The sequence below is a fragment of the Hyla sarda genome, chromosome 5, assembly GCF_029499605.1.
Source record: "Hyla sarda isolate aHylSar1 chromosome 5, aHylSar1.hap1, whole genome shotgun sequence".
Classification (NCBI taxonomy): Eukaryota; Metazoa; Chordata; class Amphibia; order Anura; family Hylidae; genus Hyla; species Hyla sarda.
The window spans coordinates 107753353-107772256 of record NC_079193.1 but is presented as its reverse complement, the minus strand read 5'-3'; the positions used below and the strand labels follow the sequence as shown (position 1 = coordinate 107772256).

The window sequence follows — 18904 nt, the reverse complement described above, 5'->3', positions numbered from 1 at the left end:
AGAGGCAAGGGGAGGACTGGGACTGCTCCAAGGCCATACCAACTGAGGGTTGTTGAGGAACCCACCGACTGTTGACTGGGGGTGTCAGATGTCACTTGTGATGAAGTGGATGACCATGTTAACCAATCGATGATGGCAGATGGTTTGCTGGTTGAGACATGACCGCTAGCTTATACCGGGAGCTCAGGCGACACTGCGACTCCTGCTACCACTCGCCCCTAGTCTGCTGTGACCTCTGAATGTTGAATTTAGGTATCTGCCACTCCTTTGTGCACGTACTGGGACTTCTCTGCCTGATATACTTAGTGCGTATATGAGAGGAGTACAATATGCTACAGTATGCTTAAAAAAGTATTTGTTTACAACACCACTTTTGCCTGGCCTTTCCCTGTATCTAGGCCCTTGAGACTAACAGGAACAAAATAGTACACCACTTTGATGTATCTATGTGGTATGCACTTATGAGGAGAGAAAAACAGTATGCTTAAAAAAGTATTTGTGCACAACACCAGCAGTACACACCAGTGCTGCAGCACACAGGCGCTGTGCACTACACCCTCTCTGTCCCTCTCTCTGTGCAACAGAACGCTGACTTGCCTAGGAGGTGAATCTCTGCTGGAACAAAGCTTTTCTGTGCAACACACAGTGCTATCTGTCCCTATCTATCTCTCTGCAGTGAAAGGCTGAAGTGACTGGCCGCAATATGGCTGCCAATTATATAGGGCTGTGACATCACAGGGGTGACTGGCTGCTGATAGGCTGCAAGCAGCATGTGATTCAGGGTCATCCCGAGTATTCTTCTTCCCGCCTTACCAGGATTCCTTGCCCCATGTCCTCACATGTGGATCCGCCATTTTAGATGCCCCGAAGCCTGGACCACACTAAATGGAGTTTAATGAAGCGATTTGCACGATAGAATCGCGGTGATATTTGCATTCGTTTTCCTGAAATTTTTCACGAATTCGGATTCTTTAGATTTGATTCGCTCATTCCGAATAAATATACTCAACAAATGGTTGGAATTACTAAAGGTTGGCTATGTATCTTAGTTAAAAGACAAGTTAAAGGTGTACTCTGGTGCTAAGATGTCTGCCGCTGGGGAGCATGTTCGCTCTGGGTCTGATTACTGGCGATCACAGGGGCCTGAGCATTGTGACATCACAGGCTCCGCCCAATGTGCCGTCATGCTCCGCCCCCTCAATGCAAGCCTATGGGAGGGGGCGTGACAGCTGTAGCATGTAGCCTGCACTAGCCTGCACCTCTGATGAAGCTCATGAATATGAGTGAAACTAGTTAGGTGGCAATGTCTGTTTGTTTTTAACTATCTTTGTTGTCACGTAAATAGCCTAATGGACTGCAGCCTTAGGCTAATAGGATATATACGACTATTCATCTTTTCACAGTGAAGGGGCATTAGCCCTAGTATTGGATTGAAACATTTTCCAATATATTGTTACACTGTTATAATCACTGATCATGACAATATAGGTGTTTTTAAACTCACATCATTTTTACGACATATCTAATAAAAGTTACGTCTTAATATTAGAGGTACACCAACTCTTTTGTGCCTGGAGGGCACTTGTTTTACGCATTAGACTAAGAGACAGAATATCAGCCCTATTTATAACTGACAAATAGAAATAAACTAGAAATTTTTACCCTTTCCCATCCATGGTATAGAATAAGGCAAGCATCATATGTTGAATGACTAAAATGACTTCAATAATCAAATTATTCTAAGCCTGAAGCACTTAATTAAAAATGAACACAAGTAAGATGTAGAACCAGAGGGGGCAAATTTTCCCTGAGACAAAGAGACCGGTCTGGTCGCTCTTTCCTATTTTAGGAGAGTTTTGCAACATCTGGAGGTCCGCAGGTTTAAAACCACTGGTATAAGAGGTAATATTCACGTGTCCCCGCCACTCCGGACCCGTCACCGCTGCCCTGGATGTCACCCTCCATCGCTGTCGCCGTGTCCCCGGGGTGTCCACGTCGCTCCAGAATGTCTCTGCTGCCTGGTATCCTCGCTCTCCATCACCGCCATCACGTCACTACGCACGCCGCTACGCACGCCGCTCCTATTGGATGACGGGGCGGCGTGCGGGTGACGACGTGATGACGACGAAGGAGAGCGCCGGCAATGCAGAGGATCCCGGCACAGAGCAGACATTCAGGAGGCAGGTAAGGTCCCTCCCGGTGCAGCCGGGTTAGTGTCACTTTCGTTTCAGATGTGGCGGTCAGCTTTGATCGCCGCGTCTGAAGGGTTAATACAGGGCATCACCGCGATCAGTGATGTCCTGTATTAGCCGCGGGTCCAGGCCATTGATGGCCGCAGGGACAGCTGCGATAGGTGTGTATTCGCCATATAAGACCCACCAACTCCCCCCCCCCCCCAGTTTTGGGGAAGAAAAAGTGCAAAAAATACGGTACTTGCATATTACCAAGCTGCCAACATTCTATATTAGATACAGAACTACTTATGTTAAAACATGATGACTTCCAGTGGGGGCTCTTGGTTTAATATTTATAACCATTAATGCAGTTTGTCTTATGTGAAGAGTATGAATGATGTGTTTATGTCTTCAGTTGTGCTACCTGCACAAGCCCCAGTCTATAACTGGTCATGTGATTAGCATTGCTGTTTAAAGGGAATAGAGATGAAAGCACTTATGTGTTGATTCTTTGACAGTACCTTAGGCTATGAGAAATAATCAGTTCTCAGGAAAAAGTTGGCACCCATGTCTGACAGGCATGCAAAAATAAGGTCAAATAAGATACAGAATTGAATTTTATCCAAAAGCAAATGGATGATAGACATGAGAAGCAGTGCTAGCTTACTAAATATTGGATTGTGGTGAAACAGCTATGTAAAACTGCAAGGGCAAGGCAAACTGAGCACATGAGCTTCATGGATGAATAATTATACAGTACAATACCCAACAGAAGAATTCCTATAACAATTATAATAATATAAGTATATGAAACTGCTGAGAAAGATTCTAAATAGCGTGAGCTTGTATATTTACTTTTGCTATGCCACCTATTTGAAAAGGAAATTCATTTTCTGTTTAATGTTCTGATATTTACCTGTGGATTTAGATATATTAAAATTCATAAATTACCATTATAAATCTAGGAGCCTGTGTTTACATTGCCATCTACTTATTATTCTAAATGCAATGGAAGATCTGCTGTAATGCTGCCCGGGTCATTTAGGTCAGTGGCCTTGTGGGCATGTAGATCCTTACAGACTGTAGTTCTAGGAGTTACTGAGACTTTAAGTAAAATCCATTAAAATCAGTTGGATTAAAAAATGGGAAAAACACAAAGAACCAGAGGGGACAAAAACAAGGAAGGAGAATAGAGAGTCTCTTAGTGGCTGCCTGTCACTTTATATTGAGGAATGTTGCAGCAATTGGAAGTCATAGAACTGGTGCTCAAGACAGATTTATTAATGGTTTATTCAATATTTATGAGACCACAATGCAATTTGCTATGCCATAAATCATTATTTATTTTTATTGTATCTGTACTGTATTGTATTTTATTGTAATATTTCTATTTTTATTATGATAAATTATTAAGCTGTTTACTTTCAGAAATAAAATTACACTAAGATGCATTAGAACAGGGGAGGTGGGAGTAGTTAGCTGTCTATAACAACTTGTAATCTATCAATGTATAAGCTGTATCCAATGACAATTCAGTTTTGCAAGTCATTGTCAACTTGCATATTATCATCCAAACATCATCAAAATATTTTCATAGCTAGATGGAGGTATGTCAACAACATTATACTAGAATACAAACTGGATGAGAAAAGATATAGACTATCCTCATGTGTGTTCAAAAGTTATTAAAGGGGTACTCCGGTGGAAAACAATTTTTTTTTTTTATATCAACTGGCTTCAGAAAGTTAAACAGATTTGTAAATTACTTCTATTAAAAAATCTTAATCCTTCCAATAGTTATTAGCTTCTGAAGTTGAGTTGTTGTTTTCTGTCTAACTGCTCTCTGATGACTCACGTCCCGGGACGTGACATCATCATTGAGCAGTTAGACAGAAAACTTCAGAAGCTAATAACTATTGGAAGGATTAAGATTTTTTAGTAGAAGTAATTTACAAATCTGTTTAACTTTCCGGAGCCAGTTGATATATATATATAAAAAAGGTTTTGCCTGGAATACCCCTTTAATCCTTCCAGTACTTATCAGATGCTGTATGCTCCACAGGAAGTTGTGTAATTCTTTTCTGTCTGACCACAGTGCTTTCTGCTGACACCTCTGGACAGTTCCTGATACAGACAAAGGTGTCAGCAGAGAGCAGTGTGGTCAGACTGAAAAGAACAACTCAACTTTCTCTGAAGTATACAGCAGCTGAAAGTACTGGAAGGATTGATATTATTTTTTAATGCAAGTAATATACAAATCTGTTTAACTTTCTGGAACCAGTTGATTTATATAAAAAAAATATATATAAAGAAGTAAATATACTGTTCTCAATCAAACTGAGAATTGTGTGTGTGTGTGTGTAAATATGTATATGGAAAAAGCAGTGGCTCTCCAGATTGTGAAGAACAAGTGGTCTCTTATCCACTTCAAACGGTGCTACATTTTGCCAACCTCAAATTGCCATTGTAAAGCAAAGAATAACATCAGCAATTTTATGGCCACGCAGGACTGATTAACATGTTTACATCTTTAAGTAAACAGGTATATAAAAAGGGCATCTTCTACATACAAGTAATAAATAAAGGGAACCAAAATATATATCTCATGCATTAGTTCATGTCTCTTAGTTCCGATGCTCAAATCAGTGTATAGATTATTACTTTACAGTGCAGGTGTACATCATAATTGTGTAACAAAGGTGGGTGGGGGAGCGTACACACTCACCAGGCAGTCTGTGTTTGTCCGTATAGCACGAGGAGACGCCATCCGGTACTTCCAGAGTCCCAGATGCCGGACCGGATGTGGCATCACCATACAGATCACATGACATGTCATGAGGTCCGTTACTAGGTAACATGATGCGTTGTAGTTCGCGCATGTGCGGTGTTCCATAGCAGGAAAAGAGTGCATTCATGAGTAAAAGAATGCATTGGGTTTTTATCCTAAACAGGTACAGCAATCTCCTTATACAGGTAATCTGCACAGTGCAATCTCTGGGTGCTGTGGTACCACCCCACATCCTTGATGCGCAACTAAGTGTAATCTTGTCCCGTCACAGATGTGTTAGGGCAGAGCACCCCTGGTGCATACCTCTTGACGGAGAAGTACCTCATTATGTAGGGCATGTAACCACAATGATATTGATTTAAAGGATAGTAACCTAGTGGGACAATCTCAAGATGAAAGCAAGATGTATATAATACATGATCCCCCCCCCCCCCCCTTAACCTCTAAAGCAATGCTGTCGGCACTCATACATCTATTTCCCAAAGAAAACCTCTGGATATAAGGCCTGTTCTGGAACCTGTCCTATAAAACTGCTGTATGATCTTTTCCACCATGCTGCAGCTCAGTTTTAGAGTCTTGGCAATCTTCAGATAGCCTTCTCCATCTTTATGTAGAGCAACAATTATATTTTCAGATCTTTAGAGAGTTCATGAGTTGCCATGTTGAACATCCAGTGACCAGTATTAGAGAGTGTGAGAGCGATAACAACAAATTTGAAATGTCTGCTCCCCATTCACACCTGAGATCTTGTAACACTAACAAGTGACATGACACCAGGGAGGGAAATGGCTAATTGGGACCAATTTGGGATTTCCAATTAGGGGTAAACTCACTTGTTACCAAGATTTAGACATAAATGGTTGTACGTTGTTTTTTTTTAGGGAACTGCAACATTAACCACTTCAATACAGGCTGTGCACTACTTCTAATCGTAGCAGAGTGTATTTTCTTAAGTGTTGTCAAATAATAATATATATTAAAATATTTACTAAAACATTAGGGTTGTACTCACTTATTTGAGATACTGCACATATATATCCTAACCTTGCCTTTGTTTTCCTGTTGACATATCCTTATCTGTAGCACATCTCCTTCTTATGATCCTCTTAGATAGTGTCCTATATGGTAATGCTGTTAAAAAGAATTAAAAGTCTGAATTCACCTTGTTGTTGGTAATCCTAAATCCCTAGCTTAGCCCATTTCCTTTTGATAATGTATCAGTGCTCCTAATCCTACATTATACATAATTCAAGTTCCAGAGTATGACTCTACTCGGCTGTCTCCATATTTCTCTGCACAATTTAACACTACTTCTCAAGTTGTTAAATATGAAATAAAGGAAACTGCTCCTGTCACAGCATCTTTAGAATCTGTGGGCCTTCACACTATAATTCAATCAGATCTTCCTGTGTAAGATACAAACTCATAAGAAATAAATCACACGTGATGAAGAGGTTAATGATGTGTGATTAAAGGGTCTCAGAGTAGAATTCTAGTGTTACGGCTTAGTTGCGCTGACACATATTTACACATAAGAAACTCAAATTATTTCCTTCTTTGACACAGCCAAGAGTTGTAGTGGGGCAAAAAAGTATTTAGTCAGCCACCAACTGTGCAAGTTCTCCCACTTAAAAAGATGAGGCCTGTAATTTTCATCATAGGTATGCCTCAACTATGAGAGACATAGAGAGGAAAAAAAATCCATAAAAGAAAAGAAAATGGAAGACATACAAGACCACTGATAATCTCCCTGGATCTGGGACTCCACGCAAGGTCTCACTCCATAGTGTCAAAATGATCACATGAATGGTGAGCAAAAATCCCAGAACCACATGAAGGGACCTAGTGAATGACCTGCAGAGAGCTAGGATCAAAGTATTAAAGGATACCATCAGTAACACACTAAGCCACCAGGGACTCAAATCATGCAGTGCTAGACGTGTCCCCCCTGCTTAAGCTAGTACATGTCCAGGCTCGTCTGAAGTTTGCTATAGAGCATTTGGATAATCCAGAAGAGTATTGGGAGAATGTCATATACCAAAGTAGAACTTTTTGGTAAAAACTCAACTCTTCGTGTTTGGAGGAGAAAGAATGCTAAGTTGCATCCAAAGAACACAATACCTACTGTGAAACATGGGGTGGAAACATCTTGATTTGGGGCAGTTTTTCAGCAAAGGGACCAGTAAGACTGATCTGTGTAAAGGAAAGAATGAATGGGGCCATGCATTGTGAGATTTTGAGTGAAAACCTCCTTCCATCAGCAAGAGCATTGAAGATGAAACATGGCTGGGTCTTTCAGCATGACAATGATCCCAAACACACTGCCCGGGCAACAAAAGAAGCATTTCAAGGTCCTGGAGTGGCTTGCTAGTTTCCAGATCTCAATGCCATAGAAAACCTTTGGAGGAAGTTGAAAGTCCAAGGTGCCCAGCGACACCCCCAAAACATCACTGCTCTAGAGGAGATCTGCATGGAGGAATGAGCCAAAATACCAGTAACAGTGTGTGAAAACCTTGTGAAGACTTACAGAAAACGTTTGATCTCTGTCATTGCCAACAAAGGGTATATAACAAAGAATTGAGATTAACTTTTGTTATTGACCAAATACTTATTTTCCACCATCATTTGCAAAATTGCAAAATTCTTAAAAAATCTGACAATGTAAATTTTATGGATTTTTTTTTCTCATTATGTCTCTCATATTTGAGGTATACCTATGATGAAAATTACAGGCCTCTCTCATCTTTTTAAGTGGGAGAACTTGCACAATTGGGGGCTGACTAAATACTTTTTTGCCCCACTGTATGAGCACTTAGTCATTTGAGGTTTATGCACATTCCTCATCACGCTCCCAGGTGTGAAATATAGATTCCAATACCACTCCAACTTCCACAGAGGATGATAGGTGCTGCCAACAAGGTGATCCAAAAGTAATGCTAAAAGCTTATTTTATTAAAACCTGCTACACGTTGCAAAACCAGACCGGTTTCTTCTTCAGGCATGACAAAAATCACTTAATGCTCAGAATAAATACCCACAATTGCAATCACATGACCAGAAGTGACATCAACATTCCACACAATTTACAAAAACAAAGGCAGAGGAAATGTAATGACATCCAATGTGAAAGGAAAAAGAAAATTAGAAGCAAAGGTTCACGAGGGAGGAGAAATAGAAATAGAAGGAAGAACAACACTTTTTAACTTATCTTCTTATATTTTAAATGAACAAGAGAGATCCCTTCTTTTGAAGGGACTTTCTTTTAGTCCAAGCTGTTTATCGGATCCATTTACTCTTTTATTTTAGATTTGAATAAATTTACACGCAAACTAACGTTGAAGCGTTTTCTTCAGGAAAAAAATTCCCTATGTAAACCTTCCACTTTGAGCAATATGGTTGATATAGAGTCAAGAGATAGGAATAAACATGTTGAGGTCCATCCTAAGTCCTCTTTTTATCCCTTACAGTGTAGGGAGAGCTTTGTAGAAACATTTCATACTTTAGTGTTGGAGGGTTTTCACAATATTAATTAAGTAAATTATTTAGCACCACAAAGTCCATCAAGTTCAACCAGGGAATTAAGGGGTAGGGGTGTGGCGCGATATTGGGGAAGGGATGGGATTTTATATTTCTTCATAAGCATTAATCTTATTTTGTTCCATGAATGTATCTAATCCTGTTTTAAAGCTGTTAATTGTTCCTGCTGTGATCAGTTCCTGAGGTAGACCGTTCCATAAATTCACAGTCCTCACGGTAAAGAAGGCGTGTCGCCCCTTGAGACTAAACTTTTTCTTCTCCAGACGGAGGGAGTGCCCCCTCGTCCTTTGGGGGGGTTTAACCTGGAACAGTTTTTCTCCATATTTTTTGTATGGGCCATTAATATACTTATAAACGTTTATCATATCCCCCTTAAACGTCTCTTCTCAAGACTAAACAATTGTAACTCCTTTAATCGCTCCTCATAGCTAAGATGTTCCATGCCCCATATTAGTTTAGTCGCGCGTCTCTGCACCCTTTCCAACTCCGCAGTGTCCCTTTTATGGACAGGTGCCCAAAACTGAACAGCATATTCCAGGTGAGGCCGTACCAATGCATTGTGACAATTTATCAAAAAACAAAAGACTGGGTTTAAAATCATTGAGGAATAATTTTAATTTAATAATACCCTTAGCAGACAAGGGTGGTGCCACTGTTCTATTGGATAGGGAGCAGTATTTAACTGAAGCAACACATATCCTGTCAGATAGTAATTATTATGAAGTTCTTACCACTAACCCCCTTTTGGAGGATTTCCTGGAATATGAGGGAATGATCGCTAAAGCTGTTAGTAAAAATGTATTGAATAAAAAAGAAAAAGATTTCTTTTACATATAAAACACTACCAATTACCAGTATTCTATTATTTACCGAAGGTGCATAAGTCTGAAACCAACCCCCCGGGCCGTCCTATTATTTCTGGTGTTCATTTTACAGTATTTCTTCATATCTATCTCACTATATTGATTTATTTCTTCAAGAATATGCTTGACGTTTACCTCTTTTCTTAAAGGGGTTCTCCACCCCTAGACATCCAAAGGATAGGGGATGTCTAATCGCGGGGGTGCCCCCGCTGGGGAACCCCGCGATCTCAGCTGCGGCACCCTGCTGTTATCACTGCACAGAGCAAACTCGCTCTGTGCATAATGATGGGCGAAACAGGGGCCGGAGAAAGTCTATGGGAGGGGGCGTGATTACTGACACACCCCCTCCCATAGGCTTGTATTGAGGGGCCGTGACGTTATGAGGGGGCTGAGCCATGACATCACAATGCTCCGGCCCCTGTATCGCCCGTTATTACGCACAGAACGAGTTTGCTCTGTGCAGTGATGACAGCAGGGCGCAGCAGCTGAGATCCTTTGGACAGGGGATAAGATGTCTAGGGGTGGAGCACCCCTTTAACCCCTTTAACCCCTTAAGGACTCTGCACTTTCATTTTTTCCTCCTTACCTTTTAAAAATCATAACCCTCTCAATTTTCCACCTAAAAATCCATATATGGCTTATTTTTTGCGTCACCAATTCTACTTTCCAGTGACATGAGTCATTTTACCCAAAAATTCACGGCAAAATGGAAAAAAAAAAACATTGTGCGACAAAATCGAAGAAAAAACGCCATTTTGTAATTTTGGGGGCTTCCGTTTCTACGCAGTGCATATTTCGGTAAAAATGACAGCTTATAATTATTCTGTAGGTCCATACGGTTAAAATGATACCCTACTTATATAGGTTGGATATTTTCGTACTTCTGGAAAAAATGATAACTACATGCAGGAAAATGTATACGTTTAAAAATGTCATCTTCTGACCCCTATAACTTTTTTATTTTTCCACATACAGGGCGGTATGAGGGCTCATTTTTTGCGCCTTGATCAGAAGTTTTTAACGGTAGGATTTTTGTTTTGATCGGACTTTTTGATCACTTTTTATTAATTTTTTAATGGTATAAAAAGTGACCAAAATACGCTTTTTTGGACTTTGGAATTTTTTTGCGCGTACGCCATTGACCGTGCGGTTTAATTAATGATATATTTTTATAGTTCGGACATTTACGCACGCGAAAATACCACATATGTTTTTTTTTTTTATTTACACTATTTAATTTTTTTATGGGAAAAGGGGGGTGATTCAGATTTTTATTAGGGAAGGGGTTAAATGACCTTTATTAACACTTTTTTTTTACTTTTTTTTGCAGTGTTATAGGTCCCATAGGGACCTATAACACTGCCACACTGATCTCCTATGCTGATCACTGGCGTGTATTAACACGCCTGTGATCACTGTTATCGGCGCTTGACTGCTCCTGCCTGGATCTCAGGCACGGAGCAGTCATTCATCGATCGAACACAGAGGAGGCAGGCAAGGGCCCTCCCGGTGTCCTGTCAGCTGTTAGGGACGCCGCAATATCACCGCGGCGGTCCCTAACAGCCCGACTGACTAGCCGGGATACTTTCACTTTCGCTTTGACCGACGCTTCTAAAGGGTTAATACCGCACATTGCCGCGATCGGCGATGTGTGGTATTAGCCGCGGGTCCCGGCCCTTGATGAGAGTCGGGACCGACGCGATGTGATGCGACCCCGCTTCATATCGCGGGAGCCGGCGCAGGACGTAAATATACGTCCTGCGTCGTTAAGGGGTTAAGGATTGTATGCAATTTATTTGATAGTTGGCAAATATTATTTTTCCCTGAAGATTTTCTTTTAAACACTTTGGATGTGAGTTCTCTGTATTCTAGTGTCTTGGAAGATAAGGGGATAACTGCAGTTTCTGACTTTATCTAAATCACAATTTTTTTTTTTAGTGCAGGGGATAAAATATATATTAAATCACAATGTAATGTAAATCACAATGCAATAGGGACTCGTTTCGCCCTTAGTTACGCTAATCGGTATATGGGGGTGTTCAATTCCCACTATATTGCACAGCCGCCCTGGTCTGACGATATTTTAATTCACTGTAGATTTATTGATGATATGTTTTTTATTTGGACCGGGACTCTTGATAAGACTTTACAATGTATTGCACATTTGAATAACAACACATGGGGGCTCACTTTTTCACCTATCATTTCCGATTCTAATGTTTTTTGTTTTTTTTATTTAGAGATTTTCAAAGCCCACTTAAAAAACATGGACGTAAATTGTCTTTTGGATGCCAACAGTTGTAATTTCCATAGGTGAATATACAATATCCCCTATGGTCAGTACTGCAGAGTACAAAACAAATTGCACCACAGATAGGAATTTTATATGTCAACCTAAAATTCTACAGGAACGTTATTTTTTTTTTTTTTTTTTTTTTTTTTTTAGAAAAGGGATACTCTAAACGTATCCTAAAAAATGTTTTTAGAAAAACCCTTCCTTTGAAACAATGTGATATAGTGAAACCTGTTAAAACGAGAATAAAATATCTACTGAGGAAAACTATTAAAAATTCCACTACAATTTTATTACCAATTACAGCTGTGATATTAAAACAGATTTTAAATAAACATAGGTCAGTGCTAAAATTAGATCCTCTTTTAAAAAAAAAATAATATTTCTCCGAAGCCCGGTATAACATTTCGAAGGGCTAAAAACCTTGAAGCAATATTGTCCCCAAGTAAGCTGCGTGTTAAATCCAAGAATAGCCAGTTACAGCACCATGCTGCGTCACATGATTATTATCAGGTGATCGGTGGATGGGTTCCTTTCTGTCTGGTTCCAGCTTGTGCTTTGAATGGATTGCTCCAGTGGGAGCCCGGAAATTAACCCCTTAAGGACAGGCCCATTTTTGCCTTAAGGACAAGGCCAATTTTATTTTTGCATTTTTGTTTTTTCCTCCTCGCCTTCTAAAAATCATAACTCTCTTATATTTCCATCCACAGACCCATATGAGGGCTTGTTTTTTGTGTCACCAATTTTACTTTGTAATGACATCAATTATTTTACCATAAAATGCACGGCGCAACCAAAAAATGATTATTTATGTGGGAAAATTGAAAAGAAAACCGCAATATAGCAAATTTTACCAGGTTTTATTTTCATGCTGTACACTTTACGGTAAACATTACATGTTTTATTTATTCTGTGGGTCAATAGGTTTAAACTGATACCCAGTACCACTTTAAAAAAAATCAAATTTTTTAACAAATACCGTATACAGGGCGTTTGCTTAGTTTTTACTTTTTATTTTTGAATATTTTTGGGGGGAATAAAATGTGACAAAAAAGCATAAATTTTGGACTTTTTAATTTTTTTACGTTTATGCCGTTCACCGTACGGGCTAATTAACAATATATTTTGATAGTTCAGACTTTTACGCATGCGGTGATACCAATTATGTTTATTAATTATTCTTTTTTATGCTTTTTGGGGGTAAAATGGAAAAAACTGATGATTAAAATGTTTATTGGGGGAGGGGATTTTTTACACTTTGCAGCTTTTTTTAACAGTTTGTAACTTTTTTTTACAGACCATAGGAGACTATTTATAGTAATAATTTTATTGCTAATACTGTTCAGTGCTATGCATAGGGCATAGCACTGATCAGTATTATCTATGATCTTCTGCTCTGGTCTGCTCGATCTCAGACCAGAGCAGAAGACCCCTGGAGACGGACGGATGCAGGTGAGGAGACCTCCGGCCGCCATTATGGATGATCGGATCCCCGTGGCGGGCGATCTGATCATCGATTTAAAGTGCTGCAGATGCAGTGATCTGTATTGATCATGGCATCTGAGGTGTTTCTGGCGGACTTCCGCGCGATCGCACATGTCTGCCATTACCGGTGGGTCCCTGGCTGCTGATAGCAGCTAGAACCTGCCACACATGACAAGAGCACCATTACGTACATTTACGTCCATTGTCGTTAAGGGGTTAAACTCCAATTACACAGGTCAGATCTTTAATATGAAAACTTTTTTTTACATGTGCTTTTAGCTATGCTGTTTATTTACTCCCTTGTGTGTGCAGAATTCAGTATGTTGAATGGACTATTCAGGCCTCTCGCCAGAGGATGAATAAGCACCCTTCCAACATACTGAATTCCTTTATGAAACACAGTGTCTATCACCATGTTTGTTTAAAGCATGGAGGAGATGTTTTTGTGTTACAATTGACCATCATTGAAACTATACCCTTTGATATTAACAATCGTTTTCAAGCCCTGATCAACAGGGAATCTTACTGGATTTTTATGTTTAATACACTAACCGCGGAAGGGCTTAAAGGGTACCTCTCATGAAATAAACTTTTGATATATTTTAGATTAATGAATGTTGAATAACTTTCCAATAGCATGTTAATGAAAAATATGCTTCTTTCTATAGATTTTTCCCAATCAGTCCTGTCAGCAAGCATTTCTGACTCATGCTGGAGTCCTAAACACTCAGAGCTGCCAGCCTACTTTGTTCACAGCCAAACAGGCTGTGAACAAAGCAGGCTGGCAGCTATGAGTGTTCTCCTTTGTGAACAAAACAGACTGGCAGCTTGTAGTGTTTAGGACTCCAGCATGAGTCTGAAATGCTTGCTCCCAGGACTGGTAGGGAGACCCCTAGTGGTCATTTCTTCAAAGTGGAAAATTAAATAGAAAGAAGCATATTTTTTAATAACCTGCAATTGTAAAGTTATTCTGCATACATTAATCTATAATATATCAAAAGTTTTTTTGATGAGAGGTACCCTTTAATGAGGTTATTAAACCCTTAATTACCACAGATGTAAATGTATGTCCTGGTGCGGGGGTACTTAGCACTCCAGGACGTACATTTACATCTTGTGTATGACCGCGAGCATTGGAGCGGTGCTCGCATCATACACTGCAGGTCCCGGCTGCTGGGATAAGGCAGGTAATGGTGGAAAACAGCCATTAACCCCTCAGATGTCATGATCAATACAGATCACGACATGTGCGGCAATGTGCATGTTGAAATAGATGATCGCCTGTAAGGCAGCCGGAGGTCCCCTTACCTGCCTCCGGCCATCTCCGGGCACCTTCTGCTCTGGTCTGAGATCGAGCAGACCAGAGCAGAAGATCACCGATATCACTGATCAGTGCTATGCCCTATGCATAGCACTGAATAGTATTAGCAATCAACTAATTGATTGCTATTGGTAGTCCCTTGTGAGGACATAAAAAGTGTAATAAAAAAAAGTTGGAAATGTAAAAATAAAAAGTGAAAAAATAAGAAAAAAAATCCCCTCCCCCCAATAAAAACGAAAATTGTCCCTTTTTCCCATTTTACCCCCAAAAAGCATATTTTTTTTAAATTAAACATATTTGATATCACTGCATGCATAAATGTCAGAACTATCAAAATTTAATGTTAATGATCCCGTACGGTGAACGGCATCAATGTAAAAAAAAAAAAAGGCCAAAAAAGGCAGCTTTTTTCACATTTTTTTAAATCAACTGATGCCAGAAAGTTAAACAAATTTGTAAATTACTTCTATAAAAAATTCTTAATCCAGTACCTATTAGTGGCTGTATACTACAGAGGAAATTCTTTTCTTTTTAGATTTCTTTTCTGTCATGACCACAGTGCTCTCTGCTGACACCTCTGTCCATTTTGGACAGAGCAGCATATGTTTGCTATGGGGATTTTCTCCTTCTCTGGACAGTTCCTGACATGGACAGAGGTGTCAGCAGAGAGCACTGTGGTTCGTGACAGAAAAGAAATCTGAAAAGAAAATAATTTCCTCTGTAGTATACAGCCGCTAATAAGTGCTGGAAGGATTAAGATTTTTTAATAGAAGTCATTTACAAATCAGTTTAACTTTCTGGCATCAGTTGATTTAAAAAAATAAAGTTTTCCTCCGGAGTACCGCTTTAATGTGTGGGGGTAAAAGGTTTAGTAAGTTCTTATGTTTGTTGTCATTGCTACTATAGCACTTACTGGATTCATGATGATCTTCATCGGATTGTCCCATGTAAGCTCAAATAAATGATTGCTCAGTGAATTACTGGTTGAGGCAGGTTTGTACAATTTTATGAGGGCTGCCATCTTGCCTGAGCTGTTTTAAGTCTCGAGCTGTTTTAAGTTTTCATTATTTATTTATTTATTTATTTATTTTTTGGGGGGGGGGGGGGGGGGGGTTTTGCAGACAATTTTTAATCTTTTTTGGAATTTAGCGATCCAAAAAAGTGATGGAAATACCTTTTTTAATAAAATTTCGTAGGGTACCATTAAAAAAATATATTTAAAAAGATACAGTAGTGATGGAAAAAATTGTATTTAACAGAATGTTATTTATTAGAACAAAATGTTTATAAATTTTTAAACAGGGATCAATTTATGTGGGCAGGCAGGGCACTAAAAATGTAGCCGACAATAATAAAAATGTAGTGTGTGTGTGTTTTTCCCTTTTTTTTTTAAGGTAGTACTACTACTCCTAGCATGGAGTGTGCTCCATGTTGGGAGCAATAGTACCTGCAGTTAAGGACAGATCACAGCGGGTGTCACTCCTGACACCCTCTGTGATCATCCTTCATCCCTGAGATGCGGATCGGCTTTCTCCTGCGCTCGCATCTCTGCTCTGTACTCCGGCCGGCCACTTACTCATTCATATTTCCCGCTGAGAGCGGTGATTGACTGCCACCATCCGGTCAATCCCCACTCTGGGCGGAAAATATGAATGAGTGACGTTCTGTTCATATCACTGGCCGGCCGGAGTATAGTGCAGAGATGCGAGTGCTGTATACAGCCGCTCTGCATCTCTGCTATATTATGGAAGATCGCATCGGGTGTCAGGAGTGACACCTGGGACGATCTGTCTACTAGTACAGGAACTACTGATCCCATCATGGAACAGTGTGTTCCATGCAAAGAGTAGAAGTACTACCTAAAAAAAAAAAAATTAAAAAGAAACAAAAGTGAAAAACACACACACTACAATTTTATTATTCTCAGCTACATTTTTAGTGCCCTGCATTGCCCACATAAATGTATCCGTTTAAAAACTAATTAAAATTTCATTTTAAAAATATAAATTTCATTAAATACATATTTTTCCATCACTACTTCATCCTTTTTTTTGTACCCAACAAATTTTGAAAAAAAGGGCAAAAATGTAACTTCTACTGAAAAGAAAGAACGCCAGAAAAAATGTCAGACGCAAGAAATTGCACTAGCGTTTTTTCTGGCTTTTTTTCTGGCGTGTTTATCACACAAAAAAAGCAGGAAAAAGAAAACCAAGTGGAAACTTAGCCTTAGTGATATCTTATACTGCAGGACCCATGGACCATAGACAGCAATAGACAGAAGCTACCCCATTCATATAAATTGTAGACCTTTACAGAGATCAATCTACAGGAAGGGGGGATGCTGGTATCTGCTGAGAATGGTGGTGCATTAAAGGGATATTCCGGCCCAAAGGATAGAGGATAAGATGCTTGATCGTGGGGGTCCCATAAACTTGCATTGAGGGGGCGGGGCGGGGCGCAACGTCACACTTGGACTTAGTCGTGACGACACGATACTCCGGCCCTGTGGTCGTCATGCTTCACAATCAGAGCCTCCAGCGCTGCGGAGAGCTCAGAAAGGTGGGTGTGGAATGACAGATTGCAGGGGTCCCCAGCGGCGGGACCCCCGCAATCATACAACTTATCCCCTATGCTTTGGATAGGGGATAAGATGTGTTAGGGCTGGAGGCATTACTGGGAAACGATCTGTACAGAACAAGAAGTCTCAGCTTAGCTTTAGCCCTTGTGACCAGAATGGGAATTGCAAGCTTTCAGGACTTTTACAAAATGTAGAAAGCAAAATGGAAAATTATGGGAAAAAAATCACCAAAAAATCTTAAAACATATGTTTAAAAAAAACTGATTTAAAGAATTTTCTGATGACACATTCCCTCTAAAAGAAATAAATGGTAAATAATCCCTTTTTTGTTTTTTATGACTTATATCCTTTTGATGTTCTATTAAAGTTTGCATTACAGTTACCAAAAAATATTCAAGGGTAGAGTCACACATAATGCCTCCGCAGTGTATTTCATGCTGCAAATGTGCTGATGCCAGTCCCTAGAGCGATCTCCCTGCTGTGGCTGGGTAACCCTGTGTGTCTGCTTGTAGCAGCAGATTTACTGTTGCAGATCTGCAATGGGCAGATACACAGGGCTACCCAGCCGCAGCAGGGAGCTTGCTCTAGGGACTCAGCATGAAATATGCTGCAGATGTGTTCCACTTGACTTTGCCCCTAAGCTCTAAAATGTATATAATGGATGTCGAGAAAGTATCCCAAAATTCAGCTCTTTAACCATTGAGCATTGTGTGCTTGCTCCAAGCCTTTTGAGCATTATGGATGTTAGCCATGACATCTTGGCATTCAGCATTCAAACTGTTGTTTCATTCCTACTTCATTCCACTGTAAAGTAGTCATCATATACAGAATATCATTTAAAACAGATAAACATTGTAAAGTCTTCCCAAATTGTCTGACAGATTTGAAGCTTATTTTATCTTTAATTCAACAATTCTATTTAAAAAAAAAATTGGTTTTACAAATCTAGTATTAAACTGTCTGGAGCCAACAATCGTTCTGTTCTGACAAATGCTCTTATGATGTTGTGTATGCTTATGATTACTCATTGCTGCCTACATTGATTTCCACAGATTATGGTTGTAATTTTCCATTGAACTGATATGCATTAAACTAGACAGTGCCTCCACAGACTAATAAAAAGCATAATAATGATATTACTTTGCAGAAGGCATTTTGCTTTATTTTATTAGTGTTATATACAATGCCCTGTTTGTTTTATTTTGCAGTGTTATTTTTCATTGGGATGATTTCTGTTTTCAGGTGATACAAGTTTACAGGAGGCAAAGGGGATGAAGAAGAATGCTGTACTTGTGGAAGGTGTCGTTCTAAATGGACCAATCATTGACAGTAGTTCTGGAGAAAAATTTGTGGAAGAGGTTTTCAGGATATTGATGAATGAGGTTGTTTATAAGGCAACTGATGTCAATGAAAAGGTAAAAATATTATTGCTACTGATTACTGTACAATAAAGTCTTAATTGTCATGATCATCTAACTTTCAGTAAATGTATAAAACGCATCCAGTATACAAAAATTAGCTTAAAGTAAAAATTAAAAATAAAGGGTATGACATATTGGTACAACATGCCGTTACTTCATCATCAGTAGCGGTCTAACTTCTGTGACTTCTGCTGAATATGTATAAAAATGGTCAGGAGCGACTTCAAATTGTTCCCAAGCAGAGATGCTCCTGACCTCTAAGGCTATGTTCACATGGTGGAATGTCCGCATGGAAAATTTCCATGCGGAAATTCCGCTGGCAGAACATGCCAGCACTAGGACCACTTGAAAATGTGCTGTCTCATGAATGGCATTTCTGTGCAGACTAAAACATCTGCCACGGAAATTCCGCTGCGGAATGTCCGTGCGGAATTCTTCTGCAGA

General features: G+C 39.6%; 1 protein-coding gene across 2 annotated transcripts in view; it reads left to right on the top strand.

Moving 5' to 3' along the window:
- The window catches only part of GADL1 (glutamate decarboxylase like 1), a 384680-nt gene that overhangs the window by 63599 nt on the left and 302177 nt on the right, over positions 1-18904 (top strand). For both annotated transcript variants that reach the window (XM_056520082.1, XM_056520083.1), the window contains exon 2: positions 18282-18454. In XM_056520082.1, coding sequence (XP_056376057.1) covers positions 18282-18454 — 173 coding nt within the window. The remainder of the gene's footprint in view (positions 1-18281; positions 18455-18904) is intronic.